The sequence below is a fragment of the Saccostrea echinata genome, unplaced genomic scaffold (assembly GCF_033153115.1).
Source record: "Saccostrea echinata isolate AGI-Se365-2 ecotype Australia unplaced genomic scaffold, CSIRO_AGI_Sech_v1 ptg000056l, whole genome shotgun sequence".
In the NCBI taxonomy this organism is placed as follows: domain Eukaryota; kingdom Metazoa; phylum Mollusca; class Bivalvia; order Ostreida; family Ostreidae; genus Saccostrea; species Saccostrea echinata.
In genome coordinates this window covers 5,380,433-5,401,718 of record NW_026889805.1, presented here as the reverse complement: position 1 = coordinate 5,401,718, position 21,286 = coordinate 5,380,433, and the positions used below count along the sequence as shown (strand labels likewise).

General features: G+C 35.0%; 2 protein-coding genes across 2 annotated transcripts; one reads left to right on the top strand and one right to left on the bottom strand.

Moving 5' to 3' along the window:
- Window positions 1–4,965: 4,965 nt before the first annotated feature.
- LOC133173450 (nucleoside hydrolase-like) lies at window positions 4,966–10,710 on the top strand. Its single transcript, XM_061308438.1, has 5 exons — window positions 4,966–5,200; window positions 5,619–5,799; window positions 6,745–6,861; window positions 9,989–10,125; window positions 10,216–10,710. The coding sequence occupies exons 1-5, from the start codon at window positions 5,021–5,023 to the stop codon at window positions 10,555–10,557; spliced, it is 957 nt and encodes a 318-aa protein (XP_061164422.1). The 5' UTR covers window positions 4,966–5,020; the 3' UTR covers window positions 10,558–10,710.
- On the bottom strand, window positions 7,036–9,475 carry LOC133173121 (uncharacterized). Its single transcript, XM_061308052.1, has 3 exons — window positions 9,304–9,475; window positions 7,591–7,962; window positions 7,036–7,477 (listed from the first exon to the last, which is right to left on the bottom strand). Exons 1-3 carry the CDS (start codon window positions 9,362–9,364, stop codon window positions 7,101–7,103), a joined length of 810 nt encoding a protein of 269 aa, XP_061164036.1. The 5' UTR covers window positions 9,365–9,475; the 3' UTR covers window positions 7,036–7,100.
- Window positions 10,711–21,286: the final 10,576 nt, after the last annotated feature.

Genomic DNA, 21,286 nt, shown 5'->3' with positions numbered 1-21,286 from the left:
TGAGCACCATGGCTAGGAAAAAGCAGAAATCAGTTCAGTCTTGAAAGGTTGAAAAGTTTAAATATAAAAGTGGTTTTGGTTTTTTTTGGGGGGGGGGGGGGGGTCATGATTTGAACAAATTTGAATCTACATTATCTGAGGATGCTTCCAAGTAAATATGACCAATGGCTTTGCTGTTCTTGAGAAGAAGATTTTTAAAGATTTTACCTATATATTCCTATGTAAAACTTTGATCGCCCATTGTGGCCCCACCTGACCCCCGGGGGTCATGATTTGAACAAACTTGAATCTACACTATCTGAAGATGCTACCATATAAATATGACCAATCATGGCTTTGCTGTTCTTGAGAAGAAGATTTTTAAAAATTTAACCTATGTATTCCTATGTAAAACTTTAATCACCCATTGTGGCCCCACCCGACCCCCGGGGGTCATGATATGAACAAACTTGAATGTACACTATCTAAGAATGTTTCCATATAAATATGACCAATCATGGCTTTGCTATTCTTAAGAAATAAATTTTTAAAAGATTTTTACTAAGTATTCCTATGTAAAACTTTGATCGCCCATTGTGGCCCAACCCTACCCCCGAACTTGAATCCACACTATCTGAGGATGCTTCCCTGTAAATATGACTAATCATGGCTTTGCTGTTCTTGAGAAGAAGATTTTTAAAGATTTTTCCTATATATACCTATGTAAAACTTTGATCACCCATTGTGGCCCCACCCGACCACCGGGGGTCATGATTTGAACAAACTTGAATATACACTATCTGAGGATGCTACCATGTAAATATGACCAATCATGGCTTTGCTGTTCTTGAGAAGAAGATTTTTAAAGATTTTTCCTATATATTCCTATGTAAAACTTTGATCGCCCATTGTGGCCCCACCTGACCCCCGGGGGTCATGATTTGAAAAAACTTGAATCTACACTATCTGAAGATGCTACCATATAAATATGACCAATCATGGCTTTGCTGTTCTTGAGAAGAAGATTTTTAAAAATTTAACCTATGTATTCCTATGTAAAACATCGATCGCCCATTGTGGCCCCACCCTACCCCCGGTGGTCATGATTTGAACAAACTTGAATCTACACTATCTGAGGATGCTTCCCTGTAAATATGACCAATCATGGCTTTGCTATTCTTGAGAAGAAGATTTTTAAAGATTTTTCCTATATATTCCTATGTAAAACTTTGATCGCCCATTGTGGCCCCACCTGACCCCCGGGGGTCATGATTTGAACAAACTTGAATCTACACTATCTGAGGATGCTACCATATAAATATGACCAATCATGGCTTTGCTGTTCTTGAGAAGAAGATTTTTAAAGATTTTTCCTATATATTCCTATGTAAAACTTTGATCGCCCATTGTGGCCCCACCCTATCCCCGGGGGTCATGATTTGAACAAACTTGAATCTACACTATCTGAGGATGCTTCCAAGTAAATATGACCAATCATGGCTTTGCTGTTCTTGAGAAGAAGATTTTTAAAGATTTTACCTATATATTCCTATGTAAAACTTTGATCGCCCATTGTGGCCCCACCTGACCCCCGGGGGTCATGATTTGAACAAACTTGAATCTACACTATCTGAAGATGCTACCTTTTAAATATGACCAATCATGGCTTTGCTGTTCTTGAGAAGAAGATTTTTAAAAATTTAACCTATATATTCCTATGTAAAACTTTGATCGCCCATTGTGGCCCCACCCGACCCCCGGGGGTCATGATTTGAACAAACTCGAATCTATACTATCTGAGGATGCTTCCAAGTAAACATGACCAATCATGGCTTTGCTGTTCTTGAGAAGAAGATTTTTAAAGATTTTTCCTATATATTCCTATGTAAAACTTTGATCGCCCATTATGGCCCCACCCGACCCCCGGTGGTCATGATTTGAACACACTTGAATCTACACTACCCGAGGATTCTTCCACATAAGTTTCATATTTTCAAGCACAGTGGTTCTTGAGAAGAAGATTTTTTAATGATGCCATTAATTTTTCACGAATTCTTAATTATCTCCCCTTGGAAGAAGGCGTGGCCCTTCATTTGAACAAACTTCAATCCCCTTTACCCAAGGATACTTTGTGGCAAGTTTGGTTGAAATTGGCCCAGTGGTTCTGGAGGAGAAGTCGAAAATGTGAAAAGTTTACAGACGGACAGACGGACAGACAGACGGACTACAGACAAAATGTGAGCAGAAAAGCTCACTTGAGCCTTCGGCTCAGGTGAGCTAAAATATTACTTGGTAAATTGTTTAAGTAACAGAACCTTTTTGAATGATAATAACTCTGTTTATGTGATACGACATTGAGTATAAATTATTCTTATCAGGTACTCCAGTAAATGTTGTGTCGGCATGCATGCAGAGTCATACACACAATCGGAACAGCTAGCAGGTAAGCGTTTTGTTGTAGATAACACTTCTCAAAGGTAAAGTTTTATTAAATCAGACTTCTTAACAAAATTGATTTTTTAAAATCTCATGAGATTTTGTAGTACGACCTCAAAAGCTTTTAAGCATAAATATAACAGTTGCAACTCTACTCAAGACCTCGAACATAAACGTGTGAAATTCTTAACCTTTTTCTAAATTAAAAAGTGCATGAATTCCACATAATTGCAATCATACTCATTACTCAAACAATAACATTTCAAAGGTGTAACTAAAATATACAAGCATACATAAATTGTTGAGTTGGTTTCTTCATGTTGATCTCTCCAAATGTTAGGCAGCTTGCTTCTTTTCCAGGTCTACGTGTTTTCATCTAATCATCGTGGTGACAAAGAAATTTGATTTTGCTCTGAAACTAATGTTTTGTCGGAGGCCTGTAACGCTCCTGACCTTTCTTTCAATATAATACAGAGATTTTTCACGCAAAAGTACGATTATATGCATTGTATTTGGGACATGCAGACGAGATATCATGTCGTTCGAACGACTTACCGAGTATCTTGTTCACACGAGGTGTATTAGTATACATTTATTGACTTGGTTCGAGGGCAGTATGCGTTTTGTCGGATCCAAGAACCAAAATGTTTGCCTGAGGCCGTTAGGCCGAATGCAAACAGTTTCCATGGTTCGAGGGTTTGACAAAACACATATTGCCCGAGAACACAGTCAATAAATGTTTTGTTATACCTTTTACTTTTTATTTTGACATATCTTGTGTTTCCTTCCATGCCTGTGATACTTGATGTAAATTTGGTTGTACCCACACTGCGGATTAAACTCGGTGAATTCCGTAACTGTCGAACGCAAACGAATGCAATTAAGGTATAGCTAATCCAATTATGTCGTTAAAAAGTCATAGCAATATACCATTTCACCTGCATATGATGTTTATATCTCCCATTTGGTGCGATACGTAAGAGCATGATGCACACGCAAAATTTCTACACCACTGAGGTCTTCTGACAAATAAGTTGGTGATACAACAATCTCGTTGAAAGTCAACAAATTCTATGGTTCTCCATGGCTCCCTCGGATCCCACCTCTGATGTTTCCAGGAGTCCGTGTTTGCCCTGCTCTCAATTTGTGTTCATTTGTTTAATTAGACTTTTGAGTATGATTATTGTTCGCTATATTCATACATCATTCCTTCGCAGTTACATGGCGAACATTACATTCAGAATTAAGATCATAGGATATCCAAAATCCAGTGAAAGTAACACTCTAGAATTTCGTTGTTTTAGGCACAAATTATTTTGTTACATGGTCAAATTACAGTAAATTAATATTCTTTCTTCTTCTTTTTTTGGTATTTCATTTCTTCATGTTTAAAATTAGCTTGTTGCATGGACAAATCAGAGCAAATTTATATTCTTTTTTGGGTATGAAATGTATGGAGATAACGAACAGTATTCAAGCTCAAAAGTCCATTACACAATACAAATTTTGGAGCAGAGCAAACACGGACCGAGTTGGGATCAGGTGCCATGGAGGAGTGAGCATCCCCTGCCGACCTGTCACACCCGCCGTGTGCTCCTTGTCATGATCGGGAAATAACGGAAAAATCAGTCGACAATTCAGTGTGTAAATTTAATTTTATTTATTTTTTATATGGTATTTAATTTTTTCATGATTTTGCATTGAATTTCAATATACATGTAAATATAAAACAATAGATTTGGGGAAATTAAAGAAATAAGAAATTAGAATTAAAGAAATAGGAAAATTTGGAGATAAGTATGCGTTATTGAAATAATATAAGTTTTACAAATTTCTTAGCATATTTTTTGGAGTATCCAATGTTCCTAAATAACATGTATCATAATTATAATACATGATGTTTGCTATATTGGATGATTTGCTGTCATGCGTCATAACAGACCGTATATTGTTGTAATGTTTGAAAGCATAACGAAAGCAAATTGCTAGCCTGAAATAATTTTCACTCTTTTGGGAACAATAGTGTCGTGTTGAAAACATGGATAGTCTCTCTACGAAATGGACGATTTATGCAGATCTTTAATGCGTCTCAAAACACTTTTATAGAAAGATTAAAGGTGCTAGCTGTTGAATGATCTATTTAAAACACTGAAAAGATGAAAACCCTCTTCATCATTTATTTTTGCATATAACTCGCATATTTCCATCATGAAATTTCGTAAGAGAGAATCAGTGCTAAGTAGTAGTTAAATACTGATCACACAGATCAAATTTAAAAAATGAGATAAATTAAATAAATTGTATTTCTTTTCAAAAATCGTTATTGTTGAATAGGAGGGAAAACTTGATAGGAGGGGAAGGAGGGATGATGAAGTATAATATATCATGTAATCATCTATTTAATGTTGATCCATATCATCAAGACCATAAAGGTATAAACCTTGCCCTCCACTTAGAAAAAAATCATAATAAGTCCAAATCTGAGTAAATTTCTCGGTTAAAAATTGAATATATATAGAAGTGCTTTATACACACATCCTCCTTCAGCTCCCGAGGCTACAGCGGATCTACCAAGGATATCATCTTGTTTATAAAAGTCAGAACAATGCCAAAATCTATCTTGATCGACTGTGATGCAGGGATTGATGATGCCCAAGCTCTGTTTTTGGCTCTCAGTTCACCAGAAGTAAATGTCGTTGCTATTACCATTGTCCAAGGGAACGTACTTCCAAAGCAAGTGGCTGTCAACGTACTGCGCATACTCCGAGTTGCAGAAAGATTAGACGTAAGTAATACCCCTTTCAATATTGCAGACAGTTTGATTAGAATTTTCTGTAGAAATTGTCCATGTCTGTCCGTGTCAACAATTGACTTTGTTTAGGTGATGCTGTTATATGTAGCTCTTTTGTCAGTTATTTGTAAAGAATATTTATCCTGATTAACATTTAACCTTACTCATAGGTAAATCAGAATCAAATTTTAATTTCCACCAGAGGAAATCGACAATGATCTGTAAGCTTGTTCTGAACTATAGCTCACTGGGTGTGTAAATTCGGACAACTAGACTCTCAGGCGTCTCTTGTATGCTTGTCCCAGTTTTTTTTTGTCCCAGAGAGCTACAGTTCTGCAGGTAATATATAGATGCATTATTACTCCCTTTACCTGTGGTAATCTGAAGGACCTTTTGTCGTACTAATGATTAGATACCAGTCTATGTTGGAAGCGAGAAAAGTATTTTGGGTAATGAGAGACCCCATGATGACGAACCATACCATGGCTGGGATGGGCTGGGTGATTCGCCAGATCCCGAACCAGTAGACGAATCTTTGATCAATCCGGAATCTGCCTCAGCCGCCATCGTGCGAATCTGCCGCGAGTACAGAGGTATGGATACCCACATTTTATTAGTGTTTTGCACGAGGAAAATTATTGCAGCTTTGATGAACAGTTTGTTTCTGGTCCCTATCACTTCCGCTTTTAGTCAAACTGATAATTTCCAGTGACACATTTTCTATTATTTCTTTTCACATGCACACTGCACCCCCCCCCCCCCCCAAATGGTCGCGATACAGTGAAAGTCACAATTATTGTGATATTTTAAGTATTGGTAAAAAGTCTTTATTCCAAAATAATTTTAAAATGATATAATATATATCATTTGCTTACTGTTGACTACTAGTATACAAGATTGTTAAGAAATACTCGCAACTTCCTAAAGAAAAATCTGAGGAGCTCCACACTACATTCAGATACATTGTATCATGCATTACACAAGCGTTTTATGAACGTAAGATTTGGAAAACCTTTTCGACTAATAAGAATTTAGGGAATGGGATGAAAAGGTGAAACTTGTTGAACGATCAGGCTTTTGTGTGGCATGAACCCTGTTCTGAATTCTATTACTGTCCAAATTTATTTCGGTAAAAGACGTTCTGCTCATTTTGATTCTATATATGACTCTCTTTGTCTACATTACTGATCTGTATTTTGATTGAATTAATTTCTCCTAATCCCAAAGCGATTCCAGGTTTTAAATATTGGCTATTAAGAAACAAGCATTCTGGGAGTATTACATCAATCTACCCGTAACTATGTGTAGTCTGGTTCCGCTCCAAGTCCAAAGGTCGTAATTCTGTCAAAAATCATTGATAAACGGAATGCAAACGTAAAATCAAGTCATCAATGTAGACTCACACACCAAAAAAAAAATCAGTTCAACATCTGCTAGCATTTTTGAAGAAGTCCGGTACCTACTTCAGATTCATACAGAATATTGTGACTTAAGTCAGCACAGTGAGCAAGCTAGTTAATTTTTGCTATTTTTTACAGGCAGTTTGACACTAGTGTGTTTGGGACCCCTTACAAATGTAGCCACTGCTATAAGACTGGATCCCTCCCTGGGCCAGACAATACAACAATGTGTAATAATGGGCGGTAATTATTATGGTAAGTTTAAAATCATTAATTATTTTTACCAAATAAAGGTTGTAAAGAAAACATAATGATGTTATATAAAAATAAAAATTTTTCAAAAAATTATAAAACAAAATATATAGAGTAAGAAACAAATGTCAATCAGTGAAAAATACTAGTAACCGACTGGATTTTTTTCATGGGCATGTAGTCATTGAAAAACTGGTACATGTATTTATAACAACTGCAGGAATAGGCTTTTATCTTATAAATCAGCAGTTTCTGTCATTCAACATTTGTTCTGAACCTGCAGAGGGGACTGAGAACTGTACATATTTCCCGTTCTTTATTCGAACACTCTCTTCTCCTGATACTCCCCGTACTTCTTCTCCATTTGTTGTTGCTGATGGTTTTGGTTTTTGACTTAAAATAGTTTTGTTGGGCACAAAATCTGGCTGTTCATTAATAACATTAAGCTTCACATCTTCAATTTGTTGCAAGTGTGTATACTTGCCATAAACCACCGTCTCTGAATTCTGTCTTTCTTCATTATCCAGACGATGTTTCGCACTGTATATCACAAGTGTAAGAAAAATGAGAAGGATGACTCCAGAGATTATTATGGCTACCAACAACTTCAAATGAATTCCTGAAAGTAGAACATATAAAGCAATTTAATTAAGTTTTTCTCGCTCCCCTAAAGCAATTTTTATCATGTGCTACTGGAATGTCTCAGAAACTTATAATGGCGACTGTGCAGACCTTTTCCGTCCTTCTCAGTCGAGGAGACTTGCACTGCTTGACACACAACCGTTGAACTTTTGTTGCAATCGAAAGTAACAATTGAGGAGCTGCTTTCAATACTGGGACATTGTCTTGTTGATGTTATGTTTCCCTGTTCTTTCCTATCATAATAGCTGATGAAATCAGATGTGTTGTCGTTTTCTTGTAAATTTCCTAACCACGTAATAGACGTGATATTGAGATCCAGAAGAACGTGTCTACTTCCGGAAGATAGGAGTTCCCCTCCCGCCTCTTTACACGACAAATATGCTTTGTCATAAAATTCTGGATTGTCCATAACCTTAAAACACTCAGTATTGATATGCTTCCATGTTTTATCATGACAAGAACCTTATAATAAAAAGAACAAGATGTAACAAGTTACTCACATGAAAGCATTTGCGATCGACAAGCATAAACACTTTTTCCTTCTGTGCCGTGTACCCGATCAGGAGTGGTCTTTCCAAGATGGCGGCAGAGTCGAGAGAAAAATGGTAGGTATCCAGTTTAGATGCTAAAGTCTTCTAGTCGGTTCCTTGATTAAGGCTAGTGTGCGTTAAAGTTAGAAGTAATAGTGGCCAAAATCTTTCTTAACTTGTGCATATTGTGGAATCCTATCAAAATTGCCAATATGTTACGTTACACGGACCGGCAATAACTGAAACATTTATCTTTCAATGAAATAAAGAGTGACTTGCAGTAGAAAGAGTCCCTTATTTCACAATTTTTGAGTCTGATGCCGTTCACTCTTATTTACAAATGACTAGACTTTGAGAACTTTTTTAAAGTAGATGTGAACAATACAGTGCCAAATTGTGATGAAAATTTAGAAAAAAAAATTGTTTTTGTTTTAGAGCGGTTGTGTGTTTTTGGTATAATTTATGAAAAAAAAATTTAGGTACGGTCTCCAAGTTATCTCATTTTTTGACTAAGGATCAGACTCAAACTCAGAAAGAATTCTTTGCCCCGGCTCCAGTTTGAGGATTAGGAATAGACTATAATCAAGCATCAAATACATGTACATGTGTCTCAATTATAGTTAAATAAAGTTACAATTTTGAAAGGATTCAACGATATGCACAAGAAAGATTTTGGCTACTACATGTAACTTTAACGCACACTTGACTTAAGCAAGCTACCGACTAGGAAAATTTAGCATCTAAACCGAATACCTACCGTTTTTCTCGAGAATCAGCCGCCACCATGGAAAGACCACTCAGTCCTGATCGGGTGCTCGACAGTGTCCTTTGTCTGAATGTCAAAAAATGGTATTAAAAAACAAAAATACACATGATTTTAATCAGAGTATCTTTGGTACTTAGTATTTCAATACTCTGTATGCAACAAAATACAACCCATGGAACAAAACACTAGTGGATATAGTCAGAAGTCAGGAAGCAATTGAGTAAATAGCGATATTGATTTTATAAATTACGAAACTCATGATTTTTATTACCTCGCAGCCGCTTGTAAAATAAGATAGTGAAGGATGAAGTCTAGTTATATGCTCTTTGTTTTATTACATTTTAACAATTCTTCTTACCCATTTTTTGCTTGATTGCTAACGTTTAACACTGGTCACGCCTTACAGTATTTCTTAGAAATTAAACCTTGCTGAGATGAAACATTATAAAAACTCATAAACTATCATGATGCTGAACTTATATCTCAGAATAAAAGTAATATATTTACCTGTAAGCAGCGCTAAAAGATGAATTATAAACGACTGTCGAAACATTTCGATCCATGCCATTCCCTGTTTGCACTAAATCGAAAACATAACTTAGGGGAAATCCCACATCGTGAATAATCCAACATTCATTACGATGTGTAATCTATTTCCGGGTATTGAATTGCAAGACAGAATTAAGTTGAGCAGACGACCATTGTCATGATTGTAATAATGTGTATAACAAACGTATCATAGAACAGAAATTTATATGGTTGAACGGAGGACATCATTGTTTGATCTATGCTCCAAACAGTTTTCGTTAAGCTACACTTCCTTACTTCCGATCTACAATTTCCACGGTTAATAGGTTGTTTGAGTTCTTTTCCGCATTTTTTATAACATACAAATGAGGGGTATTCAACTTGTTGAACAAAAATATTTCATTCGTCCTTGGCGTTTTATCACCTTGTGTAGCAAATTTTGCCCAATTTCATGTTACTATCTAACATATCCGATATATTAAAATGTAGAAATGTTACCCTATACACATCTATCCAGGTTCAATGTAAATACAATGCACTTGATATATTCAATGAAAATAAATACATGTATTGTTATTTTTAAGATGTTTTTGACTCATATCATTGGAATGGATCATCCCTTTTGTTGTCAAAGATATTGAATTACAATGTACATATATTTCAGGCAGAGGGAATTCAACAGTTTGTAGTGAGTTTAATTTCTCTTGTGATCCCGAGGCTGCTAGAATTGTCTTAACACAACTAGGGGGTCCTATCACTGTGGTCGGCATGGAAGTCTGCTATGACAACGCTGTCGCCTGGGTAACGATTACCATGGATATAAAACAGACATATAATTTTATTGATGTGCTCATATAATAATAAGAGAATTACAAGTGTTGTTTGTTTCAGGGGGATTATGATTCATTACGGAAGACGCCCTCAAAAATTAACGATTTCCTGAAACGTATAGAAAAGAAACCTTTTGAAAAAATAAGAACTAATCAAATAGAATGGCCTCGATACATACCATGTGACGAATTCGCAATGGCAGTGGTAGTTGACGAATCGGCAATCGTAAAAGAATCTAAAGAGGTGTTTGCAACAGTAGAGGTCAAAGGTGAATACACGTATGGAATGATGGTGGTCGACTGGTCAAAGATTTTAAAGAGGTCAAATAATGTGAAAATAATAACTAAAGTTGACAACAAAGAATTCCTGAAAATGTTATACCGACCTGTAAATTGGAAGTAATACCTGGTAGTTGAGAATGTTGTAATAATTCATAAGAATTGTCAAAATCGCATCTTAATTCTAAGAGTGAACAAATCCCCTTTTCACCAAGATTTGAAAATACAGAAAAATCAGAGGAAATAGTTGATCATTAAAAGTCTATAATATCTTAAATATGTTGGACAATTTTATTTCAAATAGCATTAAAAAAAATTTGAAGAAATTCTCTCAGAATTTGGCACCAAAAAACAAGCACTGCATACAAAGACAGGTTACATGGGGACTTTTCTCGTTATCAGTTGTCAATGACTGCTTCATGCCTCGGCTTATGGATATAGTACTCGTGTAATTTCAATCGAAATTTCTCATCCTGGGTAATAACCGTACTGTGGCGCATGAATAACACAAAACCTTCCAATAGACATTTTCCGACATCTTGTATTGCTTGGCCCTGAAAAAAAGACAATTTTATCTCTTCATACTTAAAAGTAAGATATGAATATTAAAACCAGAAGTCTCTGACGAGAATGTAGCTCTACTGGTTTTTACTAAATAAAAAAGTAGAACTTGGACTTGAACTACAACAACAGCAATAAATAAAATAATGATCCTTGGTTTAGTCTCTTTCTGAGTCAATTTTAATTGCAATTGGACAAAAACTGTAGTAGGAGAAGTAGCGTTTTGAAAGAATTTCAGAGAAAATTCTATTTTTAGTAACCATGACAACACCATTCAGTGAAATCAAAACCAATGTATAGAATTATGTATCTTTTTGTAGTCTACGTATGTACCAAGGTAGACTGAAATCCGACTAAAACTGCAGTAGGAGAAGTAGCTTTTGAAAGAATTTCAGAGAAAATTCTATTTTTAGTAACCTTGGCAACACCGTTCACTGAAATCAAAAACCGATACACAGAATTATGTAGTCTACTTGTGTTCCAAGTTATATTTAAATTGGAAAAACTGTAGGAGGAATGGTATTTTGAAAAAAAATGTTTACAGACAGACATACACCTTACTACCGCATAAGATGTTTTACTTCCCATGCAATAATTTTTCATTCAGATTAAGACATCATCATATACCGGTGAAGGGTATCAAATTTAGATCATTACTCGGCACTTCGGACCATTGAGCAGTAAGGGATCTTTATCGTTATAACACCTACTGTAACACGGGACTCGGTTTTTTAAGGTCTAATCCGAAAGACTTGCAACTTTCATTTCAAAGTGCCGAGCGCTTGGCGAAGGAACAGTTACTACCTATTTTTTTTAATCGACTTATGACTGTCGCGGCCGGGGCTTGGGCATGACTGAGCTACGGCCGAGAATTTTCATAGAACAATATACGTTGGAAAGAATGTTTAAAGCACGTTAATAATAATTAAACAAATCTAATTTTCGTTTACTTGTGTACCAGATTTTATTGAATGTAGATGAAGCGATTTCAAAGAATTTCAAAAATTCCCAGTTCCAAGTTTTGTGAAAGATAAGTGTAAATCACTTTTGTACCAAAAGATTTGTTATAGTATTGCAAACATAAGAATTTTTAAGAATAATATTTTTCAATATTCTTAATATTTTTTTTTTTTATTTTGAACACATTGCAGTATACATGCTAGTAAAATGATTTATAAAAAATAAGCTCCTGTGGTCGAGATATTTGTTTGTTTGCTATTTTACATCCCTTCGAGAATTTTTCACTCATATAGAAATTAAATTTGCAGTCCTTGCCAGTGGAGGGCTGCAGATTAAGACCTGCATGCGACACTTACACCTTTTAAGCAGAGGTTTTTTTTTGTGCCAGCACCTTCCGGGACCTCGGTTTATACGGTCTCATCTGAAGGACTGGCCTCCACGTCATAAGGTGGATTCGAAACCGCAAGGCAAGGATCAACTTACTCTGCGATCCTAGAACAAATGCTCTTACCTCTGTGCCACACTGGCGACGTGATCGAGATATATGAAAAGGTACAAATCGTATTTCAACAATTTGATCGGTTGGGGTGCAACATTAAATTGCATATTGTAAATGCCTTGTCTGTCCATCATACTATAAGAAAGTTATATATTTTTGAAGTACATGTTATATGTTCTAGTGCAAATTTATAGTGCATCCACAAAACGTCAGGGATCTCAAGTCCAACAGTGGCCGAGGGACCCCTGACAAGCTTCATTATTTTTTTAAGGATGATCGCAGCGACGTCTTTCGGGAAATTACATTGTTTTCTTGTCTCTCGGCCAATCAAATTAAGTCTTTTGAGGTGTCAACTGCTTCCTTTCTGTTTACATTTCATGTAAACTTATGAAAGCTCCACTTTGATTGGTGCTTCTCAATGAGAGAAGCTGACCCGGAAGAAATTTGTCAGGGGTTCCACGCCCACTAGTGGTCTCGAGGCCTCTGATGTGAGGATTCTGAGGCTTACCGCGATGGTTCAAGTTTCTGAAAGTTAAACTTCGATCGGACTAGCCCATGATGCCATAGTATATTTAAAAAGGTCTTGTCAAAGGTAATGCACATGAAGACCTGTTTCTTTCGGTGCAAAAGCTAAGGTCAAGGTTTTTTTAAGCAGGTCAAAATTCAAGGATAATGCCTTGCAGTCAAAAATCATAATACCCTAAGAAAGGTCTTGTTACAGGTAAATGATGCACATATGAAATATAGCCTTATCTCCCCTCATTCAGAAGCTACAGCCAAGGTTGAAAGAACTATATTATCGTGTAATGTCCAATACCAGCTCCCCAAATTAATCTTTGATGTAGAAATCTTTAAATAAATTCTAAACCAGGGAAAAATTGCATGCTTCAATGCAATAAATATAGGAAGTAGGAACCCCCATGGTTATGGTTGGATATGACTTTTATATAACGAGTTGTGTGTTTTATCCCCTCACCAAGGATTTGGGATAAAAAACACACAATGAGTTGGATAAAATTATACTCAAACAATAGAGTTGTTACATGTTTTACACATAGCCTTATGTTTTACACGGTTTTATATGTGAATCCACTTCATTTTAAGGAGGGGAAAAACGTGCCGTCACAACTCCTGAAAACGATATCATATGAGCTATATCCACTGTATAAAGGAGTAAACTAGTGATAGATTTTTTTGTTATCATGACATCGTAAATTATGAAGTCATGACAACGAAGTGTACTCTAAATTTCAATCATTTTGAAACTAGTATTACGTCAAAATTTTGATTGAAAAACATCGCGCAGTCTGCATAGACTTGATCTTTTGATCTTCTTGATGTAAGAATGATATAGAGTGATAATATCAAGGAAATATGTGAATATAGCACCTGAGCAAATTCGGTCTATATTTACTATAATCCAAATTGAATAAAATTTGTGCATTTTGCCCTTTTTTATAAAATAAAAGGAAATCCCAATAGCTTTTGACGCCATAGAGACAAAAAATGTCAATCATTTGTTTCTAATCAATTCTATAATTTGTTACGTCATACTTTCATCTATACAATTGTGTACAATTCAAGAGACACTCAAACAAATCTGATTATCATGCCCCCCATAATAATCAGATTTTTTTAGTATACTTTTACCGTATATAGTATAGGTCAAAATTATGAGAAAAAAAAGTCGTTGTATGTTCTGGTAACAGGTAATCCATGAACAGGTAATGTGAAATATGAAAGACCTGTCTTCTCTCATACGAAAGTTATTATCAAGGTTAAAACGTTGCAAACTACAAGGTCAAGGTCATGAGGTTATAAATCATAGTACATTCTTATCACAGGTAATTCATATGTTAAATATGAAAGCCATACCTTTTCTCATTCAAAAGTTAAGTCCAATGTTAAAGTTTTTTGTGAAAGAAAGACTGCACAAGCGGACAGACAGACAAATGATATTTTTCAGGAAATCAGGGGACAATGAACATAAAAGATATATCTTACAACAGCAAAGCCTGTAACATCTGTCTTAAAAATGCTAAAACTTTTATTATTGAAGACCTACTTTTTTGGCAACATATGTTGTATTTTGTATTGCAACTGTAATTTCCACGACAAGTTTCCATGCTACACTTCAACAATCCGTTGTTCATACGCTGCTGAGGAGGACCGAATGAACAGGCAGTGGGAGGAATGAACTTTCTGCCGGCCTTGAACCCTGAAAATAACAAATATCTCAAAAAGGTACTTATTTCCTATCTCCCATTTCAAATTTATTTTCTATTGTAATTGTGTAGATAATGTGTTGAGGAATGTTTGTCATGTTGCGAGAAAACAAAGTATTAACCCTGAAAATAGCAAATATCTCAAAAAGGTACTTACTACTTATCTCCCATTTCAAATTTATTTACTAATGTAATTGTGTAGATAATGTGTTGAGGAATGTTTGTTCATGCTGCGAGAAAACAAGGTATTGGTTAAGCGCCCTTCCCGCTCCCCTTACTGAGTGACATCCAGAACAATTCAATAGTTTACCATCAAATAAACACCTACAGCTCCTGTTTCAAAATAAAATGGTTTTTGGTGGATTTAGAAATGTTTTTACATTTTATTGATTTAGAATACTTTTGCATCAAAACAGAGGGTTTACGCTTACGCTCAATTTACAGTCTATTTACAATGTGCATATTTTATCCAGCATCGTATCTTATGTATATATCTTGTGTGTGAAAATTGATTAAGAAAACTTCAAGGTGAGAAATAACCAGGAAACTTCTGTGAATTTTATCTTCTTATGACTCTGTGTATGTTCCCTATCAATCGTATTTACCATTCTTTGATTTAGAGAGAGTTACCAGTATAAGTACAACCTTTGTGTTTTGATTTTAATATCGAAAAAATTGACATATTTGTTATCATAGCATGTTTGTTTAAAATTCAAATCCAGCTGCCACATCTCCACATTTTCACATTTTCTTTAACTTTTAAGAAGGGATTATTGAGTAAAACTCACGTCCATGACGGGGTCTTTCTACAAGGAATATACTGGCTCTGTTTCCACACGAATCCGAGACAAAGCCCCCGACTTCGTAAACAGCCCGGTTGTAGTCTATCTGTTGGACTTCTGTATATGCGAACTTATTTGAGTTTGCCTCAATAAATGGAATCTATAAAGAAGAAAAAACAACTCTACAATTAAATCTAATGATACTTCTATGTCATACCTTTGAGGAGAACTTCTTTGAAGACTTACGTGGAAGAATCTTGTCTTCTTCACCATCTCCTCAAATGATTTCATGAGATCAGCTTGTAATTTCCCAACATAACACGTGTCTTTGTTGTTGCCTTGTGACACTAATCCAAATGTATTCTGTAAAACATATTTTAAAGACAAATATTAAATCTTTTATAGGTTTATAAATGATAATAAATATTAAAGAAAGAGGTACGATGTTCTCACACACCCATCCATGGTCCATTGTGAGGTAGTCCGATATATGTGAACTGTTGTCTGCGTCATATGATGTAATAGTGTGGATGGATTTTCCCAAAAGATCGTGCTCCTCTTTTGTCGTTGTACCATCTGGATAGTACACGCCGAATGCTAACTGTTCAAAATATACTTTATTTCAAAAAGAAATCTCTCTCTCTCTCTCTCTACGGGAACTAACGTTGCAGCTATTGCAGAAAAAAATTTACATTACCAGCTTACGCGGGTTATGTATTTTATCTGTAACGGCTGCAATATTGATTCTAATACTGTAACACATTTTATTGTTCAAATAAAAATATCTATATTTTTTTTTAATATTTTTACATTTTTTTTTTTAAAGAATTATACTTGTAAATTACTAGTATATTATACATATCTTTCTTTAAAATCCCTGTAAAATGCCAATATTGTTGAACTCAGAATGCACTAGATTTATATAGACACCAACTGCGCTCTCAGGCCCGTAGAAACCTGGGGAACGGAAGGGGGGCACCTCCCCCGCAAAAATATTTTTGCCAGTATATTCCTTATTAACTTAGTCAAACATCTTACCATCATTCAGATTTGGTAATTCCGGAGTGGAAATCCGCTCCGTTTTGGCCAATGTTGATTGATAAGGAGGGAAATTTCAAACATTATGTTAAAATTTTTTCGAAAATACAAAATGTTCATGCAATTTGCAGGGGAAGAGGAAATAATGGAATATTTGGGAAAAAAAGGTCTTTTATTTAACATGATTTTTCTGAAAATAAAATTTTGATATAGATGACATATTTTTACAGGAATAGGACTCCATGACAGCATTAAAAGAAATGCAGAAAACATGGCGTTGAACCTGGAAATTAATTGGCTGATCTGTGTCCATATTTAAGCAGCTGGATTTTGTCAAGTAAAAGCGATAACACTAATAAATCCTATTTTAACGCTTTTAAGAGATGGAAAAATTTCATTGAAGTTCAAGTACATAGTGCGTTACCGGCAAGTCCCATGCATGAGGCATTATACCTGACGCATTTGTTACAGAACGGATCATCTCAACACCCTGTGAACGTTGCCGTGTATGCGATTAAGTGGGCTCACGAATGTGCAGGTTTACCAGACCCAACGAAGAATTCCTACGTTACATCTCTACAAGAAGCGCAAGACGGAAAGCTAGTCGTGTTGTCCAGAAAAAAGAGCCTATTACCAAGGATCAGATATCAGAATTGTCTAAATCTAAACCCATTGTCAAAATAGCTTTGGTATAAATATAATGTTTCACATTTTTAATTAACATAAATATAACTTGCCAAGTAATGATAACTTAGATGTTCATTTTGGATGATATTCTCTAACATGGCACTCACTTGTATTGCAGTTTCCTTCTGTGGCCCCATAAAATTCTCCCATCTGGGTCACCCCAAATCTTTTCTGGAACTCCTGCCAGATCTGTGGCTTTAAACCATTTCCAAACATCACCCTGACCTTGTGTTGAGTCTCCACAGGCTTGACAGGCTGAGCCAAGAGGTATCGACAAATCTCCCCAATGTATTGTCCTGCCTGCCCAGCAGATAATAATTGTAACAACTTCAAACAACTAGTCTAACAATTAAATTTACAATTCTAGTTGTTGTCTTAGGTATCTTCATTACTTACAGTACATTTATATTCCACACAATCATCCCAGAATCGGCTGGCAGAGAATTTCCTTTTGATAACTAGTGTTGTTCCTGCTATGATCATCTGACCCACCCCGACCACGCCCCCTGCAGTGTGATACAAGGGCAGACAATCATATAGCACATCCTGGTCAGTCAAGTTCATAAACTGGTTCACTGCTACAGCAATGTAATTAAATCTGTAAAAGATTTGACAAATCTGATAAAAGTTCAGAAATAATTGATAGTTCTTAAAGTTTGACTTCTTAAGGAGGTGAGCCACACCAAACGTTTTGCTGCATGTTTAAAAATATGATTTCATCACCGAAAGACCAATATATGCTCTCAATTATTTTTTTTATAATTTTTTTGCATTTTTTTTTTTGTTGCAGAAAATGGAATTTTTTTCAGTGTAAGTAAGACACTTGAAGAGCTTTAAATTTGCTGTTAATGCATAAACCATAAATGTCCATTAAATTTGAACCTATCCCAATTTGAATTAAATTGATCTCGATTGGAATTATATGAAGTGGAAATTAAGCAAGTTGATTTTTCTCCCAGCAATTGCATCAAATTGACAGTAATTTGTTAACTTTTTTATTTTGAATTCATTCTTATCAGGATCTGGCTTATTTAAATTGGGATTGGTGCAGATTTGAAAAATTAGCAATTTTTCTGCAATTTCATTTCAATTTCTTTTTAAATATGATTACCTAATACTGTGATATCACTAATTTTTGTGGGGGTTAAATTTTCATTGTTTTCGAGGTATGAAGAGACCACAAATTTATGACCACCACAAAATGCATTTTTGTACACATATTACTACTCAACAATTCTTCATCTACAAAATCAAATCCTCACAAACCCATAGTTTTTCCTCAAACCATGAAAATTTGACCCCAGAAAATATGTGATTCTACAGTATTTCTTTTCTGTATACTAAAATATTTTCTGAAGATTTCATCCACCCATTGAAAAAATATCAATAAAAGTATGTTTCCATATTTCTTATTAATTTTTTATTTAAAAAAATACAATGTCTACCTGACTCTCCTTGAAATGTTTCATTATATTTTTATGTTATGGATTATTTAACAGCAAATTTGAAACTCTCAGATGTCTAATTTGCCAGAGACTAGCTGCAGAACTGTAGCATAATGGTTTAAAATTGACCATAACACTACAATTTCCATAATGCAAAGATCATGCAATTTATGGCCCAAGATTTTTGCGCACTTTGAGGATGTATTTCCCCACTCTTCAGCATTGGTCAATCAATGACCTTTCATTCCCTAATTCTAGACATACTCTATAACCACCCTGTATATTTCATCCACCTCCTAACCCTTTATAGTCATCTCTACAGACCAATAAACTTGCTTGTTGTGAATTTGTTGTTGGATGGCATAAAATTCACAAGCGACTAAAAAGGGTTAAGAGGTGGATAAAATATACATATTGGTTATAAAATATGTCTAGAATTAGGGAATGAAAAGTAGTTGATTGACCAATGCTGAAAAGTGGTGAAATACATCCCCAAAGTGCGCAGAAAAAATCTTGTGCCGTAAATTGCACAAAATTTGCATTACGGGATCTGTAGCGTTATTGTCAAAGACTAAAATATAGAACCATATCGCCATAGTTCTGCATCTAATCCAGAGACATGCTTTAAACATCCACTTGATAAAAATTTGGTGCTGAATAAAACCTTAAACCTGCAGAATTATTTACTAAGGAAAAGTCAGAATAATTATCAAGCCAATGCACTAACTGTATAAAATCATTAAGAATTTTGGGTAGCTTTAGTTTTGATTTTTATTCATTTCTCCAAGTTATATGCATTGTAGTTGACACAACATGGTACTTATTGTTGTTTCAAATGTCTATTCAATAACAAGGGTTGGATTTTATATGTTAACTATCAAATTTTATTTAATAAGTTTTACCTTGAATGACTAATAATTGCTGCCTTAGGAAGACCTGTTGTTCCTGATGTAAATACATAGAAAAGTTTATCTGAAAATAAAGTCAAATAAAAATCTTATGATAAACACAATCAGAAAATTATAATGATCATAAAATTTATATATATTCTCATCAAAAAGAGAAGAAAACTGTAAGCTCCCTGAGTAATGTACACTTTTAAACATTTAATTTCTAAACAGTAAAACGAAAAATCCACTCCAAGGAGGGTGTGCATTATTAAGGAGCTATAAGGCAGAGTCCCACCCAACTTCCCCCCAGTTAAAACATTGCCAAACTGATCAAAAGTTGTGTAGTCAGAGATATACCCAAACATAGCAAGTCTTAAATTATTCAGAATGAATTATTCCTTTCTAATTCTCTCCAGAGAAAAATTATAATTATACATGTATCTATACTACTATATTAAAATAATAGACTCGAATTTTTGGCCTTTAATACCGATAAATCGGAAGAGTACCGTCTTTTACTTGATATATTTTAAACATCATTGGTACTTGAAGATTACCAATTTGTTTTTATTTTTTCTCAATTAAGCTTCGCTAATTAATAATCAACGAAAATTCCTCAAAAAAGTCCGGAAATCATCTGGATTTTTTGGATTTTACAATCTTTCGCGTGCGCATTACATTCATGCTAAATCACGCTGTTCAAATCAATCTCCCTTGCAGAGTTGTCGTTCGTTTCTCTCTTATACACGAATGTATGAGCCGTTGGTCGACAGTGTGTTCAAATCAGAGAAGACAAAAGTATATACTAAGTAGATATATATTTGTTATTGTATAATTTCTCTAATAAGAAATCATTAATGTATATGAACAGAATATATAGCAAATTTCCAATGAAAATTTACACGTATTTGTCATAGGCGTCGGAACCGGGGGGGGGGGGGGCTAGGGGGGCTTAGCCCTCCCTCCCCCCACTTTTTTTGCAAAGATAGGCATAATATAGGCATTGAAAACTGGGGCTTACCTTTTTTCGTTGGTTTAGCCCCCCCCCCCCACTTTCAAATAGCCACCCCACTTTCAATTTGCTTCTGATGTCTATATGTTTGTATTATCGTAATCGTTTCTGAGTTTATATCCATACAAATGTGATATTGTGGCCACGTGGGTAATCATTCGCCGTCTCGGAGACACATTTATTATATGTTATTTACATCTCTGGCCATCTCAACGGAGGCAAAAAGCTCATGATCGTAGGAGCAACATTAATGTAACTACCCGATTTATTTCATCCCTCCTTTCTTTTATGCTTTTTTGAGGGGAACTGAAGGGGGGGGGGTGTTACAACTCCAGTTAGAATCACATCTTAGTGAATTAGGCATTCTTTTTCCGCCAAAAATTAAAATAACTACTATATAAAAATTATAGACTCGAATTATTGGCCTTTAATACCGATAAATCGGAAGAATACTGTCTTTTGTTTTATGTATTTTAAACATCATTGGTACTTGAAGATTACCAATTTGTTTTTATTTTTTCTCAATTAAGCTTCTATTTTTATTACTTTTTCTATGTACTAATTCAAGGATATTACATTAATTTTTATCAAAACAGACAGTCTTTTACAGATTATGTACCTGTCTATTACCTGTGTATATATAAAGTATATGTATTAGCAGTGCTTAACTCTTTATTTGTTGAGGTCATATTTTGAAAAAGTTGAGACCTGCAGTGTTAAAATTGTTACAAAAATTTTTACACCTTTACTTTAA